This window comes from Gorilla gorilla, chromosome 8 (assembly GCF_029281585.2).
Source record: "Gorilla gorilla gorilla isolate KB3781 chromosome 8, NHGRI_mGorGor1-v2.1_pri, whole genome shotgun sequence".
NCBI lineage: Eukaryota > Metazoa > Chordata > Mammalia > Primates > Hominidae > Gorilla > Gorilla gorilla.
Window position 1 is genome coordinate 107,424,197 of NC_073232.2, and position 25,196 is coordinate 107,449,392.

General features: G+C 40.0%; 1 protein-coding gene across 1 annotated transcript; it reads right to left on the bottom strand.

Annotated features, from left to right (window-relative positions):
- Positions 1-1,555: 1,555 nt before the first annotated feature.
- On the bottom strand, positions 1,556-21,212 carry LOC134759152 (uncharacterized). The gene is made up of 4 exons (XM_063709693.1): positions 21,109-21,212; positions 17,559-18,194; positions 7,154-7,273; positions 1,556-3,201 (listed from the first exon to the last, which is right to left on the bottom strand). The coding sequence occupies exons 1-3, from the start codon at positions 21,210-21,212 to the stop codon at positions 7,267-7,269; spliced, it is 747 nt and encodes a 248-aa protein (XP_063565763.1). The 3' UTR covers positions 1,556-3,201; positions 7,154-7,266.
- Between the last annotated feature and the right edge of the window lie 3,984 nt (positions 21,213-25,196).

The window sequence follows — 25,196 nt, forward strand, 5'->3', positions numbered from 1 at the left end:
CTCCTATTCAACATAGTATTGGAAGTTCTCTCCAGGGCAATTGGCCAAGAGAAAGCAATACAGGATATTGAAATAAGAAGAGAGGAAGTCAAATTGTCCCTGTTTGCAGATGACATGACCGTATATTTAGAAAATCCCATCGTTACAGCCCAAAACCTCCTTAAGCTGATAAACAGCTTCAGCAAAGTCTCAGGATACAAAATCAATGTGCAAAAATCACAAGCATTCTTATACACCAATAACAGAGAGCCAAATCATGAGTCAACTCCCATTCACAATTGCTACTAAGAGAACAAAATACTTAGGAATACAACTTACAAGGGATGTGAAGGACCTCTTCAAGAAGATGTACAAACCACTGCTCAAGGAAATAAGAGAGGACACAAACAAATGGAAAAACATTCCATGTTCATGGATAGAATCAATATCGTGAAAATGGCCATACTGCCCAATGTAATTTATAGATTCAATGCCATCCCCATCAAGCTACTACTGCCTTTCTTCACAGAACTGGAAAAAACTACTTTAAACTTCATATGGAGCCAAAAAAAGGCCTGCATATCCAACACAATCATGGGCAACAAGAACGAAACTGGAGGCATCATTCTACCTGACTTCAAACTATACTACAAGGCTACAGTAACCAAAACAGCATGGTACTGGTACCAAAACAGATATATACACCAATGGAACAGAACGGAGGCCTCAGAAATAACACCACACAGCTACAACCATCTGATCTTTGACAAACCTGACACACACAAGCAATGGGGAAGGGATGCCCTATTTAATAAATGGTGTTGGGAAAACTGGCTAGCCATACGCGCAAAACTGAAACTGGACCCCTTCCTTACACCTTTTACAAAAATCAACTCAAGATGGATCAAAGACTTAAATGTAAGACCTAGGACCATAAAAATCCTAGAAGAAAACCTGGGCAATACCATTCAGGACATAGGCATGGGAAAAGACTTCATGTCTAAAACAACAAAAGCAATGGCAACAAAAGCCAAAATTGACAAATGGGATCTAATTAAACTAAAGAGCTTTTGCATAGCAAAAGAAAATATCACCACAGTGAACAGGCAACCTACAGAATGGGAGAAAAATTTTGCAATCTACTCATCTGACAAAGGGCTGATATCCAGAATCTACAAAGAACTTAAACAAATTTACAAGAAAAAAACAACCCCATCAAAAAGTTGGCAAAGGATATGAACAGACACTTCTCAAAAGAAGATATTTATGCAGCCAAAAGACACATGAAAAAATGCTCATCATCACTGGCCATCAGAGAAATGCAAATCAAAACCACAATGAGATACCATCTCACACCAGTTAGAATGGCGATCATTAAATAATCAGGAAACAACAGGTGCTGGAGAGGATGTGGAGAAATAGGAACACTTTTACACTGTTGGTGGGAATGTAAATTAGTTCAACCATTGTGGAAGACAGTGCGGCGATTCCTCAAGGATCTAGAACCAGAAATACCATTTGACCCAGCAACCCCATTACTGGGCATATACCCAAAGGATTATAAGTCATTCTATGATAAAGACACATGCACACGTATGTTTATTTCAACACTATTCACAATAGCAAAGACTTGGAACCAACCCAAATGCCCATCAATGATAGACTGGATTAAGAAAATGTGGCACATATAGACCATGGAATACTATGCAGCCATAAAAAAGGATGAGTTCATGTCCTTTGCAGGGACATGGATGAAGCTGAAAACCATCATTCTCAGCAAACTATCACAAGATCAGAAAACCAAACACTGCATGTTCTCACTCGTAAGTGGGGGTTGAACAATGAGAACACATTGACACAAGGAGGGGAACATCACACCCCAGGGCCTGTTGGGGGGAGGTGAGCTAGGGGAGGGATAACATTAGGAAAAATACCTAATGTAGGTGACAGGTTGATGGGTGCAGCAAACCACCATGGCAGGTGTATACCTATGTAACAAAACTGCACATTCTGCACAGGTAACCCAGAACTTACAGTGTAATAATAAAAATAAAATTGATATCACCAACAAAAAAAAAGTTCCTAGAAATTCATCAAACCATATGACACAAAACTCAAATGACATTTCACTTTGTTTTGATTTGTTTTGTTTGAGACAAGGTCTCACTCCGTCACCCAGGCTGAAGTGCGGTGGGGTGATCTGGGCTCACTGCAGGCTCTAACTCCTGGGCCCAAGTGATTCTCTCAACTCAGTCTCTCCAGTATCTGAGGCTACAGGCAGGCGCCACTAGGCCCAACTAATTTTTTTATGAAATTTTTTGCAAAGATGTCCAGGCTGGTCTTGAACTCCTGGACTCAAATGGTCTGCCTACCTCAGCCCTCCAAAGTGCTGGGATTACAGGCGTGAACTGTGTAATTTCATGTGGCGTGACACAGCCCAATGATGAAAAGGAAGAAACCCTGTGGGTCCAGCGTATACTCACATGGGTGGATTGATGGCTGGGAAACCCGAGCAGGAGGAGCCAAAACAGCAGCCACTGGACCCCCATGTCCTGGTTTTCTCAGGGCCCCCTGAGGAGGCCAGGACAGAGGTGAGGGTGGTTTAGGGCTGAGGGAGGAAAGGGGATGGGGGTGGGACTGCAGTTGGGGAGGGGGAGGGGAGGGAAAAGGATTGGGAGGGGAGGGAAGGCAAGGGGGACTGTGGGGTGCCTGGAGGAGCAGGGTGGTGGGGGGCTGGAGAAGAAGGAGGAGGAAGAAAAAGAAGGAACCCTGGGAAAGGATCCGGTTAAAACTAAGTCTTCAAGTGCTGGTGGAAGGTTCAGCTACAGGTCAGTGAAAAAGTCTATCAGCAAAACAGCAGGAGGAGCGGGGCAGGGGAGCAGGAGGCTCAGGAGCAGTTGGAGGGAGACCAGGGCTCTGGTTTCTACCAAACCTTCTCCTGTCTGGGCGCTACCTTAGCAACCCTGGGGCTTTATACTTCCTCTCCACCAATCCTTGGTCCTGGTACCATAGTGCCTCACAGTGGGCATTCCATGTGATGCCCACATTCTTCCAACACCCCCTCCCCCACCTGAACCCCTGATGCGCCATCCCAAAGACAGGTCCTCTCTGGAAACTTCACAGACCTTCTGACTTCTCGTCCTCCCCAACCAGCTCCCTGTCCCTGCTTCTGGGCCGATCTTTCTTTCCTGAGCTCCAAGTGTTCCTCATGGTCAGTCTTGTCTGCAAAACATGAAAAACAAATGATGGCAGGATGGCAGGAAGAACCTCATACACAAGCAGAGTGGGAGGCTCCACAGCCCCCTCTCAGCAATTCATATACTAAGCAACAAAACATCAGTAGGATGTAGAAGGTCCAAATAGTAAACCATCTCCATCACATTCATGTAGTCATCTATCCATCACCCTTGTATCTTGGGAATAAATGTTGGCGATATATTCATTTTAAGCACATATGGTACATTTACAAAAACTAACCTGATTTATTTTGTTCATCAAGCAAATCTCAATATATTTCAGAGGAATCAAATCACATGTTTCTGATCATATAATTGTGCTAGAAGTCAATGATAAAAAGCTAACCAAAAATTCTTATATGCTTGGAAATTCAATGTGCCCTTATAAGTAAGATATAAACATAAGGAAGAACCCAAAATGAAACAAGACTGCCTTTGCACTCAATGATAGAATCATAATATGGCAATAAAACGTCTCCCTCTGGCCTGGGAATTCCACTTTGTAGCACAAGGTTGTGTGGTCCCAAATCATTTCTAACCCACCTAGACATTTTAACATCTGAAATGGGGTGATGATGTCACTTATCTATGTCATCTTACTGCCTGTGACCATGGGCTTTAAATTTTGAACCCTAATGAGGGGAGGAAAACCAAGTTGACTCTCATGATTGACTTCCCAGGTATGACCAATGAATCTGTGCATTTCAAGTGATGAAATTCATCAGCTTCTCTCCTGGGAGATTTGGCCACAATACCCAGAGGGCCAGGCAGCACCAGGAGTAATGGGTGGGGAGTACCAAGCAATTGGGCAGGACCTAGGGGTCCGGTGACCAGGACAGACCCTCAATGGCCATCACCTTTCCTGGTCCTGTCTTCAGCTAAACCTCCCAAAGGCCTTCTTCTGCCTGATTGCACAGAGTGTGCCCAAACTCACCCAGGCTTCTAGCAGCTTAAAACCACTTCTTTAAATCCCTTTACCATTTATTATGACATAAAGTTGTTATAAACAGGAAATAGTCCATTGATGCTACAAATAGAAAGCCAATGCCTTTACCATAAATGGAAAGAAATCCTAAGAAACAAGCATGACAAAAACAAAACACAGATAACAAAACAATGAAATTAAATTATATTTGTATACTGTCACCTGCATAAAGACCCCCAGTTTCAGTTGTCTTGCTTGTAAAAGGAGAGACCAAGAGGGGGTTGAAGTCAGATTTGCACAAAAGTCAATGGCACAGATTACCATAATGTCCGTGAAGGGTTGCTGGGGTCACCTTGATTATAGCCCAAGTAGACGTAAGGAAAGGAGGGCAATATGAGCAGAGTTTGGGGCCTCAAACAGGGTAGGTTATTTATGCAGCCCAGGAAAGGCTCCCCAAAGCCAGTATCAACCTCACTTACAGGCAGGTCCCTCATGGAGGCAAGGTCAAGCACCTTGGATTTGAGACCAGCTGTGCTGCTGACCAGCTGTGTGACCCTGGGCTGGTTTCCTTCCATACAATGGGAGTGCCAGTGGCTACATGCAAAGACTGTCTGAGGATAGGAGGAAGAAATCTGTTGAGCACCTGTGTACCTGAGTGTCAGCACCTCCCAAGGGCATCTGTCCTTCCAGAGCTGGCACCCTGGAAAGTTCTTAGACGCTAAAGGCAGTCATGATGATAACAGCAGTAAATCATCATTTACTGCTGATGAGGGAGGGCCAGTGGGCAGGACTCCTAGGTTCTGGATAGGAATGAAAGTCTGGGCACGCCTGGGGACAGCTGAGTGAGTCCTGTATCAGCAGTACAGGCAGGCACAGAGGCAGTAGATTCATCAGAGGTGGCAGGTGTGGGATGGTCTGATAAGCAAGCATAGTCACCAAGCTGGCTGACCACTGCCCCCTCACAGAAGATGCCCTGTCCCTTGCCTCACACTCCAGCAGGGCAGAGGCTGGCACCTGGGGCCTCACGGAGCAATCCCTCTGAGACTTCTGTGTCCTGGCCAAAAAATGGGCACTTGCGTCACCCAGCACTGACAGAACAAGGGGGAAGAATCAGGACCCAGGATGTTTTGGGGAAGTGTTTAGCACAGAAAAATGCTCAGAATACAAACACGACACAGGGGAACTGTTCATGTGGGAGCCAATATTTTATAACCTACAGCCCTAATCTGAGCACTCTCACCTGTGCAATCTGAAAGAAACACGGGACTTGCAGGAAGGATAGTGCCTGGATTTAACTTAAAGGAAGTAAAATGTTGGAATTTTCACACTCCTGATATCCTTCCAAATCAACTCTTTCAATGCTCCCATCCTCACCACTATCATGTGGGGTAACTGAGGCAGTCAGGGATTTACTGACTCAATGTCATTCAGTCATTTCTGAGTTCACTGCTGATTACATCTGACCAAACTCGAAGTTCCCGTTTAATCTTGCCAGTGATGGTTTTTGGCAGCTCTGGGACAAACTCCACCTGGCTGAAGATAAAGCAAATCTGTGGTGACTTAGTCCTGCTGTCATTTCCTACCAATCCCCTACTCTCCTCCTCTGCCCCTCCACAGTCTCCCACACAGGCTGACACCATATGGTGGCCTTAATGGTGTCCACTGAGTATTTCAGCTTCTCCACATGGGCCGTTGAAGGTGGGTGTAGCCATGTGATTTGCTTTGACCCAAAAGTGAGTGGAAGCGAAGCATGTCACCTTGAGGCAGAAGAGTTGGGAGCCATTGAGACTGGACACCCTCTTCTCTATCTCCGAGAGCACCTGACAGGTTCCACATGGAGGCTGCTCCTTTACCCTGGCAGCAGGATAAGAAGATGTGGCGCACAGGGCCCAGGAGAGCCATGGTGGACGTGCAGTATGAGCAGGAAAATAACCTCCATTGTTTAAGACTGTTTGTTACCTACAGTGATATCTAGCCCATCCTAGTAGGCATGCACCATCTATTCCACACTCTGTTAAGCAGACTAGCCTACCATCAGAACATGAACTGCTTGTCAGACACACATAGGTTTCAGTTACAGCTCTTCCTCTTATTGACTGCAACCTCAGGCATTTAACTTTCAATCTCTGAGCCTGTTTCACCTCTGTAACATGAGTTGGCTATACTATCTCACATTGTGGAGAGGATTAAATAAAATAAAAATGCACATAGAGCACTGAGCCCAGGGCCTGGCACACACAGTGAGTACTCAATCAACGTTAACCATGTAGCTTCATAATGTGTATTGACTGTCAATATTCAGATAATGCCGCAAAGTACTACAAAAAAGGAAATGTTAACTATTTTTCAAATGTACTCTTCCAAACTTTATTTTCAAACAGATAGGATGAAACTATGTAAATTCTTTCATAGCCAGTGTTTTTCTCTTAATAGTATATTGCTAAAATATTTTTATCTCAAAAATAAGATTGTTTTTAAGATTATCATTTTAAATTACAAGTAATGCTCAATTTAATGAATAATTTAATTATTACTATTGAACTTTTTGTAGATTGCACACAGCATTTAAAAAAATGAAAGAATTAAAAATAAGAATGTATTACATGTTATAAAATAACTTTTGTTAATTCTATTATTCATATAAGCACATATATGCAATATGGAAGGTATTTTTATTGTGAGTAATGTTTAAAAATAGTTTAGAAGCTGCTTATTTGGATTTCCCTTTTTGAGTTTTGCAGGATTATAACTTTTTAAGTACTGTTGGGCACCTGTCTGGTTGTTTTTCTTTAGCTTAACATGCCAGCAATGATTCCTTTTGGGTTTCTGACACAAGACAGTGGTTTTCATCCACCCCATCCCTAAGCCACTCAGATGGAATGAAAAAGGAGGAAAAGGCCAGTACTGTGACTGCCTAAGCTTCCCCCAGCATGGCCACGCTATGAGACACAGGGCAGCCGAAAGTCAGAAACTGCTCAAGGTCACCAGGCCCCATCTGTCTGTGCTCACTCACCTTCCTTTGGTAATTGCATGGGCCTGTCACTGACTTTATGTGCTGCTATAGCTCTTTGGTGAGCTGGCCCTGGTCATGGGACAGGAACTGTGGAGTCAGGACATTAGGGGGCTTCACCACCTGCAGAATGGGAACAGAGGCACATAATGAGTGCCAACCTATTAGATAATTTTATTTTTTTCCCCTTTTTTTATTATACTTTAAGTTTTAGGGTACATGTGCACAACGTGCAGGTTTGTTACATATGTATACATGTGCCATGTTGGTGCGCTGCACCCAACAACTCGTCATTTAACATTAGCTATATCTCCTAATGCTATCCCTCCCCCCTCCCCTACCCCACAACAGGCCCTGGTGTGTGATGTTTCCCTTCCTGTATCCATGTGTTCTCATTGTTCAATTCCCATCTATGAGTGAGAATATGCGGTGTTTGGTTTTTTGTCCTTGTGATAGTTTGCTGAGAATGATGGTTTCCAGCTTCATCCAAGTCCCTACAAAGGACATGAACTTATCCTTTTTTATGGCTGCATAGTATTCCATGGTGTCTATGTGCCACATTTTCTTAATCCAGTCTATCATAGTTGGACATTTGGGTTGGTTCCAAGTCTTTGCTATTGTGAATAGTGCTGCAGTAAACATACGTGTGCATGTGTCTTTACAGCAGCATGATTTATAATCCTTTGGGTATATACCCAGTAATGGGATGGCTGGGTCAAATGGTATTTCTAGTTCTAGATCCCTGAGGAATCGCCACACTGACTTCCACAATGGTTGAACTAGTTTACAGTCCCACCAACAGTGTAAAAGTGTTCCTATTTCTCCACATCCTCTCCAGCACCTGTTGTTTCCTAACTTTTTAATGATTGCCATTCTAACTGGTGTGAGATGGTATCTCATTGTGGTTTTGATTTGCATTTCTCTGATGGCCAGTGATGATGAGCATTTTTGCATGTGTCTTTTGGGTGCATAAATGTCTTCTCTTGAGAAGTGTCTGTTCATATCCTTTGCCCACTTTTTGATAGGGCTGTTCGTTTTTTTCTTGTAGATTTGTTTGAGTTCATTGTAGATTCTGGATATTAGCCCTTTGTCAGATGAGTAGGTTGCAAAAATTTTCTCTCATTCTGTAGGTTGCCTGTTCACTCTGATGGTAGTTTCTTTTGCTGTGCAGAAGCTCTTTAGTTTAATTAGATCCCATTTGTCAACTGTGGCTTTTGTTGCCATTGCTTTTGGTGTTTTAGACACGAAGTCCTTGTCCATGCCTATGTCCTGAATGGTATTGCCTAGGTTTTCTTCTAGGGTTTTTATGGTTTTAGGTCTAACATTTAAGTCTTTGATCCATCTTGAATCAATTTTTGTATAAGGTGTAAGGAAGGGATCCAGTTTCAGCTTTCTACATATGGCTAGCCAGTTTTCCCAGCACCATTTATTAAATAGGGAATCCTTTCCCCATTGCTTGTCAGGTTTGTCAAAGATCAGATGGTTGTAGATATACGGCATTCTTTCTGAGGGCTCTGTTCTGTTCCATTGATCTATCCGTTTTGGTACCAGTACCATGCTGTTTTGGTTACTGTAGCCTTCTAGTATAGTTTGAAGTCAGGTAGCATGATGCCTCCAGCTTTGTTCTTTTGGCTTAGGATTGACTTGGCAATGCGGGCTCTTTTTTGGTTCCACATGAACTTTAAAGTAGTTTTTTCCAATTCTGTGAAGAAAGTCATTGGTAGCTTAATGGGGATGGCACTGAATCTATAAATTACCTTGGGCAGTATGGCCATTTTCACGATATTGATTCTTCCTACCCATGAGCATGGAATGTTCTTCCATTTGTTTGTATTCTCTTTTATTTCATTGAGCAGTGGTTTGTAGTTCTCCTTGAAGAGGTCCTTCACATCCCTTGTAAGTTGGATTCCTAGGTATTTTATTCTCTTCATAGCTATTGTGAATGGGAGTTCACTCATGATTTGGCTCGCTGTTTGTCTGTTATTGGTGTATAAGAATGCTTGTGATTTTTGCACATTGATTTTGTATCCTGAGACTTTGCTGAAGGTGCCTATCAGCTTAAGGAGATTTTGGGCTGAGACGATGGGGTTTTCTAGCTATACAATCATGTCATCTGCAAACAGGGACAATTTGACTTCCTCTTTTCCTAATTGAATACCCTTTATTTCCTTCTCCTGCCTGATTGCCTTGGCCAGAACTTCCAACACTATGTTGAATAGGAGTGGTAAGAGAGGGCATCCCTGTCTTGTGCCAGTTTTCAAAGGGAATGCTTCCAGTTTTTGCCCATTCAGTATGATATTGGCTGTGGGTTTGTCATAGATAAACTCTTATTATTTTGAGATACGTCCCATCAATACCTAATTTATTGAGAGTTTTTAGCATGAAGGGTTGTTGTATTTTGTCAAAGGCCTTTTCTGCATCTATTGAGATAATCATACGGTTTTTGTTGTTGGTTCTGTTTATATGCTGGATTATGTTTATTGATTTGCTTAAAAGAAAATATTTGGTGAATGAGTGGAAAAACAAGGTGTTGTTTGAGTCTACAGTGGTCAAAAGCATGGGGGTTTCAGAAAAGAACAAGACCAATTTCAAATCCCTGTACTTCAAATTTCTACTTCATGCCATGCAAAATTACTTTACCCCTCTTAACCTCAATTTCCTTCTGTGTGAAATGGGAAAAATAAAGTTTCATTCTTCATTCAGTTTCTGTCAATATTTCATGAGATAAAACATATAAAACATCCAACTTGCTTAAATGTATTATTCCTGTCATAATTAGTAGTGGGATCAATTTCACTATTATTGTCTATACAGTTCTGTGCCTAAAACCTACAAAACAAGAAAATGTTAACTCTAGAAAGTGCTAGTGATTTGTAATTTTTATATCATTAATTATAACCCTACTTAATCGCACAAGGCTTTGTATATGGCAGGTGCTCAATAAACACTTGCTGAATCAATGAATGTGTGCTCCGGAGCCACACTGTTTAGGTTCTCTTCTCCTTTACCACTTATTAGCTGTGTGATCTGGGAAAGTTAGTCCACCTCTTTATGTCTCTGTTTCCTTCTCTATAAAATATACATAATAAGAATCACTAGCTTATTAGGTTGTTGCAAGGAATTAATAATTTGGCACATAGTAGGGGCCTGTTAAATATTAGCTGTGATGATCTCCTTCCAAGTCTTCATTTTCAGAGCCACACACAAGGCTACAGTGCCAGCTTGTGACCCTAGAGTGTAAGTGCATATGATCGCCAACTATGTTCTCTTTCCACCCCAGGTCCAACACTGGGTAGTTAAGGACTGGAGGTTTCTCCTACATCTGCCTTCTTAGTGCCCACCTACAGACTTTTGTATTTTCCTCCTCACATCCCCGCAGATGGGGTCCACGTTGCCCAACACAGCTGGGTGATCAACAGGGCAGTGACCACCTGTGCCAGCCCTATGAGGTAGCTGAAGGATCACTGTTCCTTCCTTCTCAGGCTCTGGGCAGATGCCAGGGCTGGGGTGACACATACCCTCAAGTTTCTTGCTTTGGAGGGTCACATTTTCCCTTGGCAGGTGGGTAAAGGTCAAAGGGAGCCAGAGACCCGTGACCTGCCTGTGCCATGGGCCCAAACTATAAAGACCTGTCTTAGACAGGCTCTCTCTGTTTGGTATCTAGGTTTATATATATATGGTGTCAGGAGTGGGATTTGAACAAGATCACCATTGGAAGGAATCAGTGATTCCTGGAACCTATATGGAGCACACACTTGGGCTCTTTGACCTTTTCACTTTCGTGGCTCACCTTTCCTTTCCTGGTGAGTGTTCTCTTAGATTACGCCTTCTTCCTATTGGTATAGGCTTTTTCACTTGACTTAGGATTTGGTCGGGGTAAGGCTGCCTTAGTAAGCTTGCTAGCAGGTTTAAGTGTAATAATGTTAAATGACGAGTTAATGGGTGCAGCACACCAACATGGCACACGTATACATATGTAGCTAACCTGCACATTGTGCACATGTACCCTAAAACTTAAAGTATAATAAAAAATAAAACTAAATAAAAATAAAAAAAAAACAGAGCCACTAATTTTAATCCATTTTTCTAAGTCAAGTAACTCAGGAATGGAAAACCAAACATCATATGTTCTCACTCACAAGTGGGAATTAAGCTATGAGGATGCAAAGGCATAAGAATAATACAATAAACTTTGGGGACTTGAGGGAAAGGGTGGGAGAAGGCTTAGGAACAAAACAACATGTTGAGTACAGAGTATACTGCTCGGGTGATGGGTGCACCAAAATCTAAGAAATCACCACTAAAGAACTTATTCATGTGACCAAACACCACCTGTTCCCCCCAAAACCTATTTAAATAAATTATTTTAAATGGAGTTACTAATTTTTTAAAAATTCTAATAGAGCCAGCAAAGGCCATAAAGTTTTCATGCTTGTATGCCTAATAACAAAAATTATCACAAAAAGACTGCAAAACCCACAACCTTTTGCAAGTACACAAGAAATACTTCTACAAGGACATCTGCCCAGCAACTGCCTCTCCAACCTTGGACTGAACACACTTTCTATTGATCTTTGTAGCCAAGTATAATTATTTCCAAAACAATTAAGTAATCCTCTTCATGTTATGTAAAAACCTTTGTCTTCCTTTACCTCTGTGAGTGCACACATGTTTAATATGACAGGTGTATTCTCACTGCAACACTTTATTCCCAAATAAGTATTTTTTGTCTTAGAGAGCCTCTCTCTGTTTGGTGTCTAGGTTTATATATACGGTGTCAGGAGTGGGATTTGAACAAGATCACCATTGGAAGGAATCAGTGATTCCTGTAACCTGTGTGGAGCACACACTCGGGCTCTTTGACCTTTTCACTTTCATGGCTCACCTTTTCTTTCCTGGTGAGTGTTCTCTTAGATTAAGCCTTCTTCCTATTGGTAGAGGCTTTTTCACTTGACTTGGGATTTGGTTGGGATAACGCTGCCTTAGTAAAAGATCATACATCCATCCAGGGATGATAAAATACTTTTTGTCTTTTCTGGTAGGTCCTTTCTGGTATAAAGACAAGTGTCCTTCTGGACTGAGTACTCTTAGTGTCTACAGAATTTACATTCTGCCTGTATGTTTTCTCTGGTTTGCATGCCTGGTTTAATATTTAATTCTGTGTGCATGCCTATGTCAAAATTTTTGCAAACACTTTTATCTTGGTTTCTTTTGATTTGGTTGGACTCTCTTCCCTTGCAGAATGACTAGTTAAAAGTCACCAGTGAAGTCACCACCATCTAAAATACCCATCTAAACTCCTGACATTCCCTGATAGGATTTATAGAATTTTCTTTGCTCTCAAGAGATTAACAAGGAACTGAGTGGTATTCTCAAACATTAAGGGATGACAGGTTTTCTGACACTCTAGACAGCTACATATTACAGCCTGCTCTTGTGCACATTTCAAAACTGTGGGCAAATTACATTAAGAAATGTTCAGTGTTCAAATGGTCATTATTCAAAAACCTACAAGTATAGAGTTAACAGAGTCTTCTAAGTTCTCTATCTCTGTTTTTTTCCTGCCTACTCTGAATCAGCTGACTTTTCTAGTGTTGTTAATATAAAACTCATTGCTTATGGCATTCCAGCTAAAATTTTTTAAAAATAAGTCTTAAAGGGCTTTTAAGTTAATGGCTTTACAAGTTACAATGGCTCCATGGTGAGCAACAACCTAGATACCTTTATAAATACACATTTAGATTTGTCTTACAATTATGTACAGTGATAAAACACTTAACTTAAAAATTAATAATCTAAAAGAAAAGGAACTAGGTAAGTGTTTACCAAAGTTAGGCTCTTAGATCAAACAGGTCAAAATCTTAAGCTCAGAGCAATAATATGTTATCTCTGTCCAGCAAAAAAATGTTTGCTTTTGTTGCCACACAGAAGCCAAAATGTAAAAGCAGAGAGAAAAAAGAAACTACTAAAATTCTTTTGCCCACATTTGCTAACCAAGCAAACTAAATCAGCAAACAAAAGATAGATTGGTTACTAACTCAATGCTACTTGGAGATTTTGTTCTTTCTTACACTATTCCACCAGTCCTAGTTAAAATGTACACATTGAGAATTTAACCATAAATGTATCAGAAACTGAACAAAGGCAGAGAAAAGGGTGAAAGGATTTTTTTTTTTTTTTAATCAAACTGCTGTGAAAATTGCTTTACCCAAAATTTTGGTCCACAGCCTTCACCAGATTATCTATTAGGGCAAATAAAGTTTAGCCTCTATATGTAAACAGGTCCCAATTTTGTCAGAAATATAATTTGGGTCCAAATGTTTTATCAGCCAGTGAGTTTGTATTACTATCTCACAACCAAAATTCTAAAATAAAAGCGATGAGATTTTTATTTTTGTGTGTATACATATGTGTTTAGATGTGTTGATATAGAAGCACATGTATCATGTTACATATTATGGCTACATGGTAAAATCTGGCATAGTCAGCCAGAAATTCCTTAAAGATAAATGAGTACTCATATAAAGTACAAAATATATAATAATTACCAAATGCCTTTTAGTTCACATGACTTAAATAAATCTTTATATTATTATTTTATTTTTTATTATTTGATTTTATTTATTTACTTAAGCTCATTTTTAAATTATTGGTAAAAATAAAAATGTCTTTAGAATTGTCAGCATATATTTCTGTCTGGGTTTACTGGTTACTTTAATATTTATCTCCGATAGATATTTTAAGGTGTCAGGGTTTCACATGAAGGTTATACAACTGTAAGCCCAGGCTAAAACAAAGTGATTTTTGTATAATTATTTGATAAGCAAAACTAACTTAATACTGTTGCTTTAATAAAAACAGCTGTATCTTCTGAGTTGTTGGGAACATGCTCCTACACTTAACTTCAAGGTCCTTAATCAGGTGAACATTGATATTCACAAGCTGTAAAAACGATTAACAGGGAAATAACTTGAAATGAGATCGAGTTTTGTCTAATATCCAAGTTCTCATTGGTAATCTAGGTAAATGTTAGAAAATTAAATGTAAATGAGAAAAATGTCTATAAAGTTTTCATGTAACTTGATGTCTTAAAGTTACATTAAATAATAGATACTAATTAAATGTGTAGGTCATTTCCAAATAAGATTTTAAAGTTATGTTCTAGGGAACCAGGGGCCGTGGCTCACACTGTGGGCCGGGGCTCACATCTGTAATCTCAGTACTTTGGAAGGCCAAGTTGGGTGGATCGCTTGAGCTCAGGAGTTCGAGACCAGGCTGGGCAACATAGCAAAACCCAGTCTCCACAAAAAAATACAAAAATTAACCAGATCTGGTTGCATACGCCTGTAGTCCCAGCTATTCAAGAGGCTGAAATCGAAGAATTACTAGAGCCCGGAAAGCAAAGGTTACAGTGAACTGAGATTGTGCCACTGCACTCCAGCACGGGTGACAGAGCCAGACCCTGTCTCAAAAAAGAAAAAAAAAAAAGTATGTGTGTGTGTGTGTGTGTGTGTGTATTATATATATATATTAGGGAATATGTTTGTAAAAATTATAAAATGGTTCTTATCTATAAAATACTGATAAGTGACAGACAATTTAAAATTTCTTACTTTCAGCTAGGCATGGTGGTTCACAATTATTTTTATTACAAAAATAAAATTTCTGTAATCTCAGCACTTTGGGAGGCTGAGGCGGGCAGATCATCTGAGGTCAGGAGTTCCAGACCAGCGTGGCCAACATGGCGAAGCCCCATCTTTACCAAAAATACAAAAAATTAGCCAGGTGTGGTGGCGCATGCCCATAATCCCAGCTACTTGGGAGGCCGAGGTGGGAGAATCACTTGAACCCAGGAGGCGGAGGTTGCAGTGAGCCAAGATCATGCCACTGCACTCCAGCCTCGGCAACAGCGTGAGACTCCGTCTTTAAAAATTAAGGAAATTTTCACTAAAATTTAAGGTTACTAAGAGTTAAAATTTTTAATTAGTACATATAGTTCTATATATACAATGAGCCAAAAAATAAGGTGTTCTTGGTGAGAAAAAAATTATTAGAAAGTCATAAAAAATACATTTTATTGAGAAAAAGAATATTTTTATCGAATTTGGGGATCATTTAAAAGTTGTTTCACAGTAGCTAGAAAAGAACTAGTAAGTAAGAGACAGAAGTAAAGAAAGTTATGGATATTAAGATGTAATTTTGGTAACAGAAGTATTTCTAAAGATTGAAATTTGACATTAAAATACATTAATACAAAACAACAAAATAAGTTGGTCCCCTATGTTAGAATGACAGTTTGCTTATTGATTTGCTCTTAGTAAAATTTTAAGAGGTTTTATTTTTAATTCTAAAATATTATTTAATAGAAGATTTAAACTATTTCTAATTCTTCCTGAGATCTAATTAACTTCCCTAGTTTCAGATTGGAAATGCGGTGTCTTTCTTTCAGAATGGCCATTTCATTTCTAGAGGTAACATTTTTCTTTTTCAAACTTCTCAGATTTATATCCGAAATTCAACTTTCTCTGTACCACATTGCAGGTCATAAACCACTGCCTTCTGTTTTTTCTCCCTTTAAAAAGGTGTATCTTTTTGCATGGCCACAATGGTAACAGTGGTAGCTCTGTCTTTCAACATTTTTGTCAACTCCTGTAACATTTTTTCTCTGGTTCTAGTTCTGCTGTTATGGCCTGACACTGAAATGGTTAGCATGAAGATCTGGAAAACCAATGTTTTCCTCCAACATAACTTCAATCTGTACTTTTGGCTTTTCTTCCTATGTCTAAATTGTTGTTCCATGTAACCAGGAAACTTCCCATGCTGTTACTAACAGCCATGTATTCCCTGGCTCATGGTACTAATTTCCTTGTTTACATTCCTCTAAAATACAGTGTACACTCATATCCCTGTACATACTCTTCCTGTGTCTGATTAAATTCAAGTACCCTTTTTGATTACTCAGGAAAACTAAGCTTTAAAAGGGTTCAAGTTTTCATATCCACATAACTTTCTGTATAGCTTTTAAGTCTCTGGTTAAATGACTATTCTTTTAACAGTGACCTGTGATTCTGTGTTGATCAAATGTTTTCAATCTTTGACAGGTTTCCCCAGAGTCAAAAATCCTAAATTAAGTCTTAAAATTAACTTCGGGACTGTTCAGCTGGGTCCCTGGAGAGTCTAAAGAATGGATCTCTCACCTTGTAGAGATATTAAATTATTAGATTTGGTAGATTGTATGAGCGGGCATTGTCAAATGTTGTGATACTGCATGGGAGAGCATTGTCAAATCATGTGATATTAGATCCCACTTCAGTTACATTTATAGGTATGTTACTGATATGCATGTTCCAAAAATTATATAAATTTATAAAAATTTAATGATTCATAATTTTGATTGTTACGCTAAATATTTGCTTAAGTTACATTTGTATAAATATGTTATTAATGCATTCTGAAGACTGTATGAAATTTATAAAAGCCTGGTGGTCCTGATGTGATGCTGTCAGTCATGATTTTGGTTATTGTCTTAAAATGCTGCACGTAAGAGAAGTAACTAAATTTCCTTGTCAATTGGGAACTTTCATCAGATTTTCATCATAGCTATTCTGTTTCCATCATCCACAGTTACTGCTTTGAATTCTAAAAATATTTGCGATCAGCGATAGTCCAAATTTGCTTTTCATGGAAAAAACTCTTAACAGGTCCTCTTGAACACAGGTTTCTGATAACTTTCAGATCAATAAACTACCCCAGGCTTTACCACTATGCAATATAGGCATGTAAGAAACTTGTACTTATACCCTTTAAATATATTAAAACAAATTTTTTAAAAAAATAAACTAAACACAAATTCCTAGAACTCTAATAAACTTAAGGGTTCAAAAAACTGCTAAGCAAGATCAAGCAAAACAAAAAATCTATGAAATTAAGATAATATTTTTATAACTTTTATTTAAAACACTGTTGGTTCTTGTTTTCTAGATTTAAGAAAGGTTTCTCACAGATGTTATCTATAATTTACATCAGTTTGGTAAAGCACACTTGTAAACAAAGGTGGAAGCATTTGGTTTTTCTCCCTACTTGATCCCTCCAAAATTTGGAAACTATTCACAAATATTGTAATTTTCGTTTACATATCGGCTCTTTATAAGCAGGATAAAATCGGAAATATTGGTTATATTATCAAGGCTTTGACTGAAACATCATATTTAAGAATATGCATAAAATGCCTGGATTCAAGAGTTTCCAGCCTTACAGTGAGGGGAGAAAAATGTCACTTCCTGGCAGACCTGACAACCTTAGAACTTTTCGGGGAGAAGCTTGGCAGGGAGGGGACCTGGCAGCTGCTCCTGGGCAGGAACCAGAGGGCGCAGCCCGTGGCGACCCTCGGGCCCGGCGGGGACCTTACGCTTCCCGGCGTCTTTCTCTCTGCCCCGCCTGCTGCTGAGGGAGCGGCGGCCGCCCTGCGCCTGGAGGTCGTTCCCTCGCCTCCTCCGCCTCCTCCGGGCCGCGGGTAGGGAGAGGCGGCGGCGGCCGGAGCCGGGATGGGCGGCCTGAGGCGAAAGCCCGGCCGGCCCCTAGGGGAATGAAACAACCACCGGCTACCAGAGCAACAACGGCCTCCGCGGCTGCACCGCCGACTTCCCAGAGGAGCGAAGGCGCCCCGCAAAAACACGCCGCACAGCGGAACCCCGGCCCCGCCGCCCCAGCAGGGGGCAGCAGCGACGCAGACGGGAAGCCCAGGGCCTGGGCGCTGGGCACCTCGGCGGCCTCCGCGACCAACGAGCGCCACACCAACCTCCAGGCGGCGCTCCCACCGCACCTGCCGCCGCCGCCGCCGCCCCGGGGCGAGAACTGCGCCGTCGGCCCTGCCACGCTGACCTGTGGGGCCCCGGCCGCCGCCCCAGGGTGACGAGGAGGAGCAGGACAGGGCCCCGGAGAAGGGCAAGAGCTCAGAGCTCGGGCTCCAGTGCCAGGAAAAGGCCAGGGGCAGAAGATGGAGAGATGGAGAAGCAGCAGGTGCGGAGAAGCGGCGCTCCATGGGCTGGGTCAGCATCCGCTGGCGGATCTTAGATATCTGACTTTGAAGATGAGGAAGCAGGGCAGAAAGAGCGGAAACGAGAAGGTGCAATGACACAACGGAACCCAATGCAGAATCCAGCCCCAGGACTCAAACGCTGGCTTTAATTCCAACTCACACCCCGTGCCCCTAATCAGAGAGGATCAGGGGAGATGGAGGACCCAAGGAACCCTGGCACCTGAAGGGTGGGAATCTGAGGCCAAGACTGATTGTGGGAAATTGTGGGAATCAGGAAAGGAGGAAGTGAGGCAGAATGGGGGGACGGCGGGGGTGGGGGGATGGCGGGGAGCTGGGCTAGGAAGGATTAAAAATCAGAACCTCAGAGGCGAGTAGATCATCTGACGTCAGGAGTTCGAGACCAGTCTGGCCAACATGGCAAAGCCCCGTCTCTAAATAAAATACAAAAAATAGCCGGGCATGGTGGCGCGCGCCTGTAATCCTAGCTACTAGGGGGCGCTGAGGCAGGAGAATTGCTTGAATCAGTATGTCAAAGAGACATCTGCACTCCCAGTTTATTGCAGCACTATTCACAACAGCCAAAATATGAAATCAACCTAAGTATCAACGGATGAACGGATAAAGTGTGGTACGTATATATGAAAAAAAAAGGATTTGTGAATATACTAAAAGCCATTGAATTGTATGCCTGAAATGGGGAAGTTGTATGCTGTATGAGTTCTATTTCAATAAAGTTGTTTTTTAAAACATAAGGAATCTTATTTAATAATCGTGGGCATTCTTGGAAGCCCTCTGCAAGATCCTGTTTTAAGTTCTGCAAGTTTGGGGTCCAACCTGTGTGAACCTTGTTTCCCTATGAGTACATTATTTATGTTTGTGAAACCTTGACAGCCCCAAGAACACTAGTACTTAATCGTTGGTTTTAGCACTAGTCTGTGTAACCAAATACCACCTGTACCCCAATAACTTATGGAAAAAAGTGAAATGTCTTTTGCACTCTGTTATTTCGAGTTTGTTGATTTTTAGCAAAATCTGGGTCATCCCTTTTCTTCTGCTCTGGCAGGCTGCCCCTAGGGATTCCCTGTTCAACCGGTTTGATGAGAGCCCTAAGAAACCCATCAGATACCAAAATAAATGGCTATATTCTGCTGGAATGTTTGTAGTGGGGGAATCACATATGACCAGGAGGTGAATTATTATTGTCATTTCCTTTGTGAAATGTGTCACTTGTCATCTCTTGATTTACCCAAGGCAGGGAGAGAGAAAGAGAAAAAGGGAGTTGATCAGACACTTCCCATTAACATAAGTATTACTAGATTTCTTCTGATCACCATGGCCCAGATGCCTATGGAGGGATCTGGAAAGGTCCAGTGTTCAGGAACAACCCTATCATTTAGGCAGTGTTAGGCCAATTGAATACTTCCAATCAAAAGAACCTATTCTGTTTCTTTTGAGTCTTTTAAAAGAGCAAATGTCTTGAAAACGTTTATTCTTAGAGTTTTGGGGGTTTTGTTGTTGGTTGTTGTTGTTGCTTCTATCTTGGCTGCATTTTTCATAGGTCATCTAACCTCTCTTTTCCTAGCGTCTTTGAGCATTTGGATAAATTAACCTGTCTTGCATTTCCCACCTCCACCCTTGCTCATGGCCGCATTCGCCTCTCAAAATTCCCCTTAGCCTTCTGAGGACAACTTTTTTTTTAACTTTTATTTTAGATACAGGGAGTACATGTGCAGGTTTGTTACATGGGTATACTGCAATTAAGTAGTTTTTAGTGAGCATAGTACTCAGTAGGTCGTTTTTCAACCCACGCTCCTCTCCCTCCTTCCCCACTCTAGTACACTGTGTCTACTGTTCCCATGTTTATGTCAATGGATGCTCTATGTTTAGCTCCCACTTATAAGTGAGAAAGTGCGGTATTAGGTTTTTCTATTCCTGTATTAATTTGCTTAGGATTATGACTGAGACCAACTCTTATCCTTCACGCTGTTAAGTAGCTCTGATCTTCAAGATTAGCCAGAAGGAATCTGTACACTCTGCAAGTGTTTCAGTGGCACTTTGTTTATACTGCTCATGGGGCATTTGAGTTCATTGCCTTAAATTGCAGTTAATTTGTTATAAATTTGCCTCCTCTAGAAAGTCACAGGTTTTGTAAGGGAAAGAACTGGGTCTTGTCTGTTGACTTTTCCTATAGGATATTTCCGTATTGGCAGCAGCTCATATTTCCATGTATTTTGTGCATCACTTGAGCAGAATTTGTCCCACTGAAATAATACCTACATGTCTTTTTAAATCAAATTAGTAATTCCTTGCTGAGGTTGATCTATATCAGTACAGTTAAACGCTGGATGAGCGGTTGAACATAAAGATTACTTCCAATGTTGACAGTTTAAGATTCTGTAAAATTATTTGTGAGGGTGCAAGAAATGTGAAACTACCACATGTATAAGAATGTATAAGAATGGAGTGTACCACATGTGGTAGAATGTGTAGTACGTGGTAGAATGTATGGCACACTGTTTGACACTACACTATGTGGTATATCATAAAAACGTGACACTACCACATGTAAAGAATGCTATGACCTGTGGTCTCAAAGGTTAAAAAGGTTTTAAAAAGGTTTATATCTCACCCTTCTTCATATATTTTTTATTTCTTTCCTTTTCCATATTCTCTTATTTAAGTTTTTTCATAGAGAAAAGTATATTTTCTCTCAGTCTCCCCTCTCATTTTCAAGCCTGATACCTTAGGAAATTTTAAATTCTCTCTTCTTAGCTTTCAAATTAATTGTTTGTGTATCTTCGCTCTGCTGTACTTTTCAGTTTCTCAGAGTTCAGACAACCACCATGAGACCTGCAGCTTTTGTGGCCCTGTTGGATCTAATCTAGGTAGGAGAGTCCACTATGGTTATCTGTGTCCAGACAGTTGCCAGATGGAACCAGAGTGACCACGACTGGGAATGCTTTCCCAAGTAGTGACAAAATGGCCTTTGTCCTTCTTGTCCATTTGATCCCCATCTTTAATCATTGTGCTCAGAGCTACTGCTCCCATTCAGAAAGTGGCTGCTCAAGGACAGTATATTTTTCCCAAAAGTACACACTTTACATGCCTTAGCAGTGAGTGCTGAAGATAAGTGTTGTAAGAGTTCAGAGAGGTTTTATATGCAAGAAACTAATGCTTGAATGTGGATCAGTATACATTATGGGTTTACTGTCTCCTAAAATACCTGTAAAATCTAGTCTTTGTAAAACAGTATGTTTGTCTTTTTTGTGATGATAATATGTTCCAGAAATTTTATATCTTTTTTCATAATAATTTTATAGCTGCTATTAATTGGTTTAGGTGCAATACTATGAAACATGAAGGTGAATTCTTAGTGGTGATTATTTGGGATTGTGTTTCTAATAAGCTTCTATTTTCAGAGTTTTAATCGTGTAATATACAAAAATCCTCTAGTATGAAGTCTTTTATATACTTAAAAACCTTACATTATGTGCCTTGTTTCAAAATGAAAGTGAATGTTGAACAAAAACTGAAATGGTATTAGAAGCATGGATTAATGGAATAATCCCAGTACAACTATAATAACGGCCACCTGTTTTTTTGTTACATCTATAATGTATTTCTATATTATTTTTTCAATATAAAATTTTGATCATTATTTGCATTTTTAAAATTTTTCCATTCTTTCATACTGGTTGTATGTATATTGGGATATTTTCCAAAGGATTTAACCCAGACAATTCATGTATGTTCAAAAGAAAACCTAGGCCCTCTTTTTGTTTCCCATCAAGTTACTAACATGAACACTAATTTATGTTTGAAATCAAAGCAAACTTGTAAAATAACCTTTTAGTAAAGACCTCAGTAAGACAACTGTATAATCTCAATTTTAAAACTTCAATGTACACATTCCTTCTATTAAGAAAGAAAGAAATCCTTTCTATCAAAAAAAGCAATAGCATATATTTAGTAGTCAGTGGGCTTTTTTGCATACTGTTAGCGGTATCGTGAATTCTCACAGGCATCCTAAAAGGCAACTGAATAATAAAATATATCTTTGAAGGCTTTAAAATATTCATATCCTTTTTTCAGTATACTTTCATCTCTGACAATCTACCCTAGCAAAATAACCAGTTGTGCATTCAAAGAACTTATAGGAGGACATTATTTATTATTGTGAAAGTATACAATAATCTAAATTATACGTAGTAGGAGAATTATTAAATTATTTTACACCCTTAACGTGGACTATTAGGCAGTTCTTAAAATTCACATGTTTCAAAGACATTTTAGGATACAGACACTAATCTTGAGCTAATGTCAGATAAAAGAAAGCAGAAACCAGGAGTTTCTATATAGTATAATTAAAAGTATATATGCTCTGCCTGTAGAGTGAAAAACTGCTACATAAAAATACCACAAAATACTGTAAACACCTATTCACAGGGACCAAGATAATTCCTTTCCTTTTCCCAATACATGTCTATTACCAAAATTTCTAGATTGATTATGTAGTACTGTGCTCAGAAAATACCATTTTCTTTGAAAATGCAGATTATATAATGTTTTAAATCTTTGATTTTTACTCATTTGAATGCATTTTTGGTTTAGAGTTTATCTTTGGACTTGGTTGTTATTACATTTTTCTGATTTCTTATCACTTTTAAAAAATGAAAATAGCTTATTAATTTTTAAGTTATATCAGTAATAGCCATCACCATAATCAAGATATGGGATATTTTCATAACCCTCAAAATGTACTCTTTGTCCCTCTTTGCAATCCAACTGCTTCTCCCCTGTCCCAGGCAACTAATTATCTGTTCTCTGTCACTATGGAATTCTTTTGCCTTTGATAAAATTTTACATAAATATGATACACTGTATTAGCAAAATGAAGAACAAAAACCATATGATCATCTCAGATGTAGAAAAAGCATTGACAAATTCAACATCCTTCACATTAAACACTCTCAACAAATTACATATAGAAGGTACATATATGTACCTCAAAATAATAAAACCCATATATACAAGCCTACAGCTAACATTACACTCAACAGTGAAAAGCTAAAAGCTTTTCCCTAAGATCAGGAACAAGACAATAATGCCCACTCTCACCACTTCTATCAACATAACACTGTTAATTTTAACCAGAGCAACTAGGCAAGAAAAAGAAATACAAGGCCTCCAAATCAAAATGAAAGAAGTTAGATTGCCAATGTTTGCAGAAAACATGATCTTATATAGAGAAAACCTAAAGACTTCACCAAAAACCTGTTAGAACTAATAAACCAATTCAGTAATGCTGCAGGAGATAAAACTAACATACAAAAATGAGTGGTGTTTCTATACACTAAAAACAAACTATCTGAAAAAGAAATCAAGGAAACCATTCCACTTACAAGAGCATGAAAAATAAATTAAGATATTTAGAAATAAATTTAACCACAGAGCTGAAGGACTTTTAAACTGAAAACCATAAAACATTTATAAAAGAAATAGAGATAGTTTTAGCAGGACAATGTACCTAGGATTTCTCAGTCAACTTCTCCATACAGCAAACCTAAAGGGAAACTGGTTACATTCCCATTTTACCCAAACCTATAATTTTGAATTGCCCCAAAGTAGCTACCATTAAGTTAGTAGGGAGGATTGGTGAAGCCCAGAAGCCAGTATATAGAAGATCATACTTTCCAGGCCTGAAAGCTATGTTTTGACAAAATATTTGATTATGTCTATTTACACATGGAATTTATCTAAGGAAAGTAGACCAGAAGCCAAATGCTTGAGGAAATTGTATGACAAAAAAAAAATACTCGTTAAGTCTGGACTTTGTGATACATAGACTAGTTTGACCCATAATAGAACTCCTGAGACCCCAATTCTGTACCAGCATGAGGTGGGCTACAAAAGCCATGCTGTCCTCAAGAAGGGCATATTCACCAGTGCCACTTCAGATATGGCCAAAGAGGATCACAAACAAGAAATGGCTTTCCAGAAGGCAAGCCAAATATAGAGATGACAGCAAAGGTGAGATTGCCTCCCAGAAAGCAGAATTAGTACTTGCCAAGTGAGCTGAGAACCCAAACACTGCCAGGATGTATGCTTTCACCATTCCTGCCCAGCAGGATTTGACAACTGGGTATTGCTGGGCCCAAGTCAGCTGGGTAATGCTCATTTTTCTCTTTCCAGTCTTGGAGTTTTCCATGCAATTTTATGGTTCCCACTTCAGACCTAAAGAGTGGGTTGTTTGGAGAGTAGAGATAACTTATGTTTTAGTTTCTAGTTTGCCATATGGCAGGGACCCCATCCCTGTTGGTTGAAGAGAACTGAGCAATACCCTCCATCTTGAATTTTGAGTTAGATGTAGCAATTCTGTGAGACTTAGAGGTTATGCTTCTTGGAGAATATTCTATAAATGGGAAAACTGTTCCATGTTGTGTTCATGGATAGTCAATGAATAGACTGTGATGGAAAATGCTAGTTGTCTCTCAGTATTCATGCCCACATCTGTCTCACGCATATGGAATCTCCAGTTCTTAGTTGAGCATATAGGCACTCAGAATAAAGATCACAGTTCCCAGACTCTTTTTGAAGCCACATAACTTAAGTCTGCGCCAATGGAATATGAGCAGAGGTAATGTGTAAAAAATTCTAGTTATTCACCTAGGCAAGGGGAATGTTCTTCCCCTCACCACTCTCCCGTCCCACTGGGTGGAATATGGACGTGATGGCAAGTTGTTTCAGAAATGCCCTAAAAATGGCGGAGCAACGTTACAGAAAGAATCTGGGTCCCTGAAAGGGTGAAGATACTAAACCAGTGTGATGGATGATTTTAGGTGTCAACTTGACTGGATTCAGAGATACCTAGATATCTGGTAAAGTATTCATTTCTTGATGTGCCTGTGAGGGTGCTTCTGGAGGATATTGGTGTGTGAGTAGGTGGATTGAGTGGGAAAGATCCACCCTCAATGTGGTAGGCGCCATCTAATTGGCTGTGGGCCTAGA

Coding starts and splice junctions, on each gene's coding strand:
- LOC134759152 (XM_063709693.1), bottom strand. CDS start 21,212: ATGATTAAAGATGGGGATCAAATGGACAAGAAGGACAAAGGCCATTTT. Junction 18,195..21,108: donor TCTGGTTCCATCTGGCAACT/GTCTGGACACAG, acceptor ATGCTGACCCAG/CCCATGGAGCGCCGCTTCTC.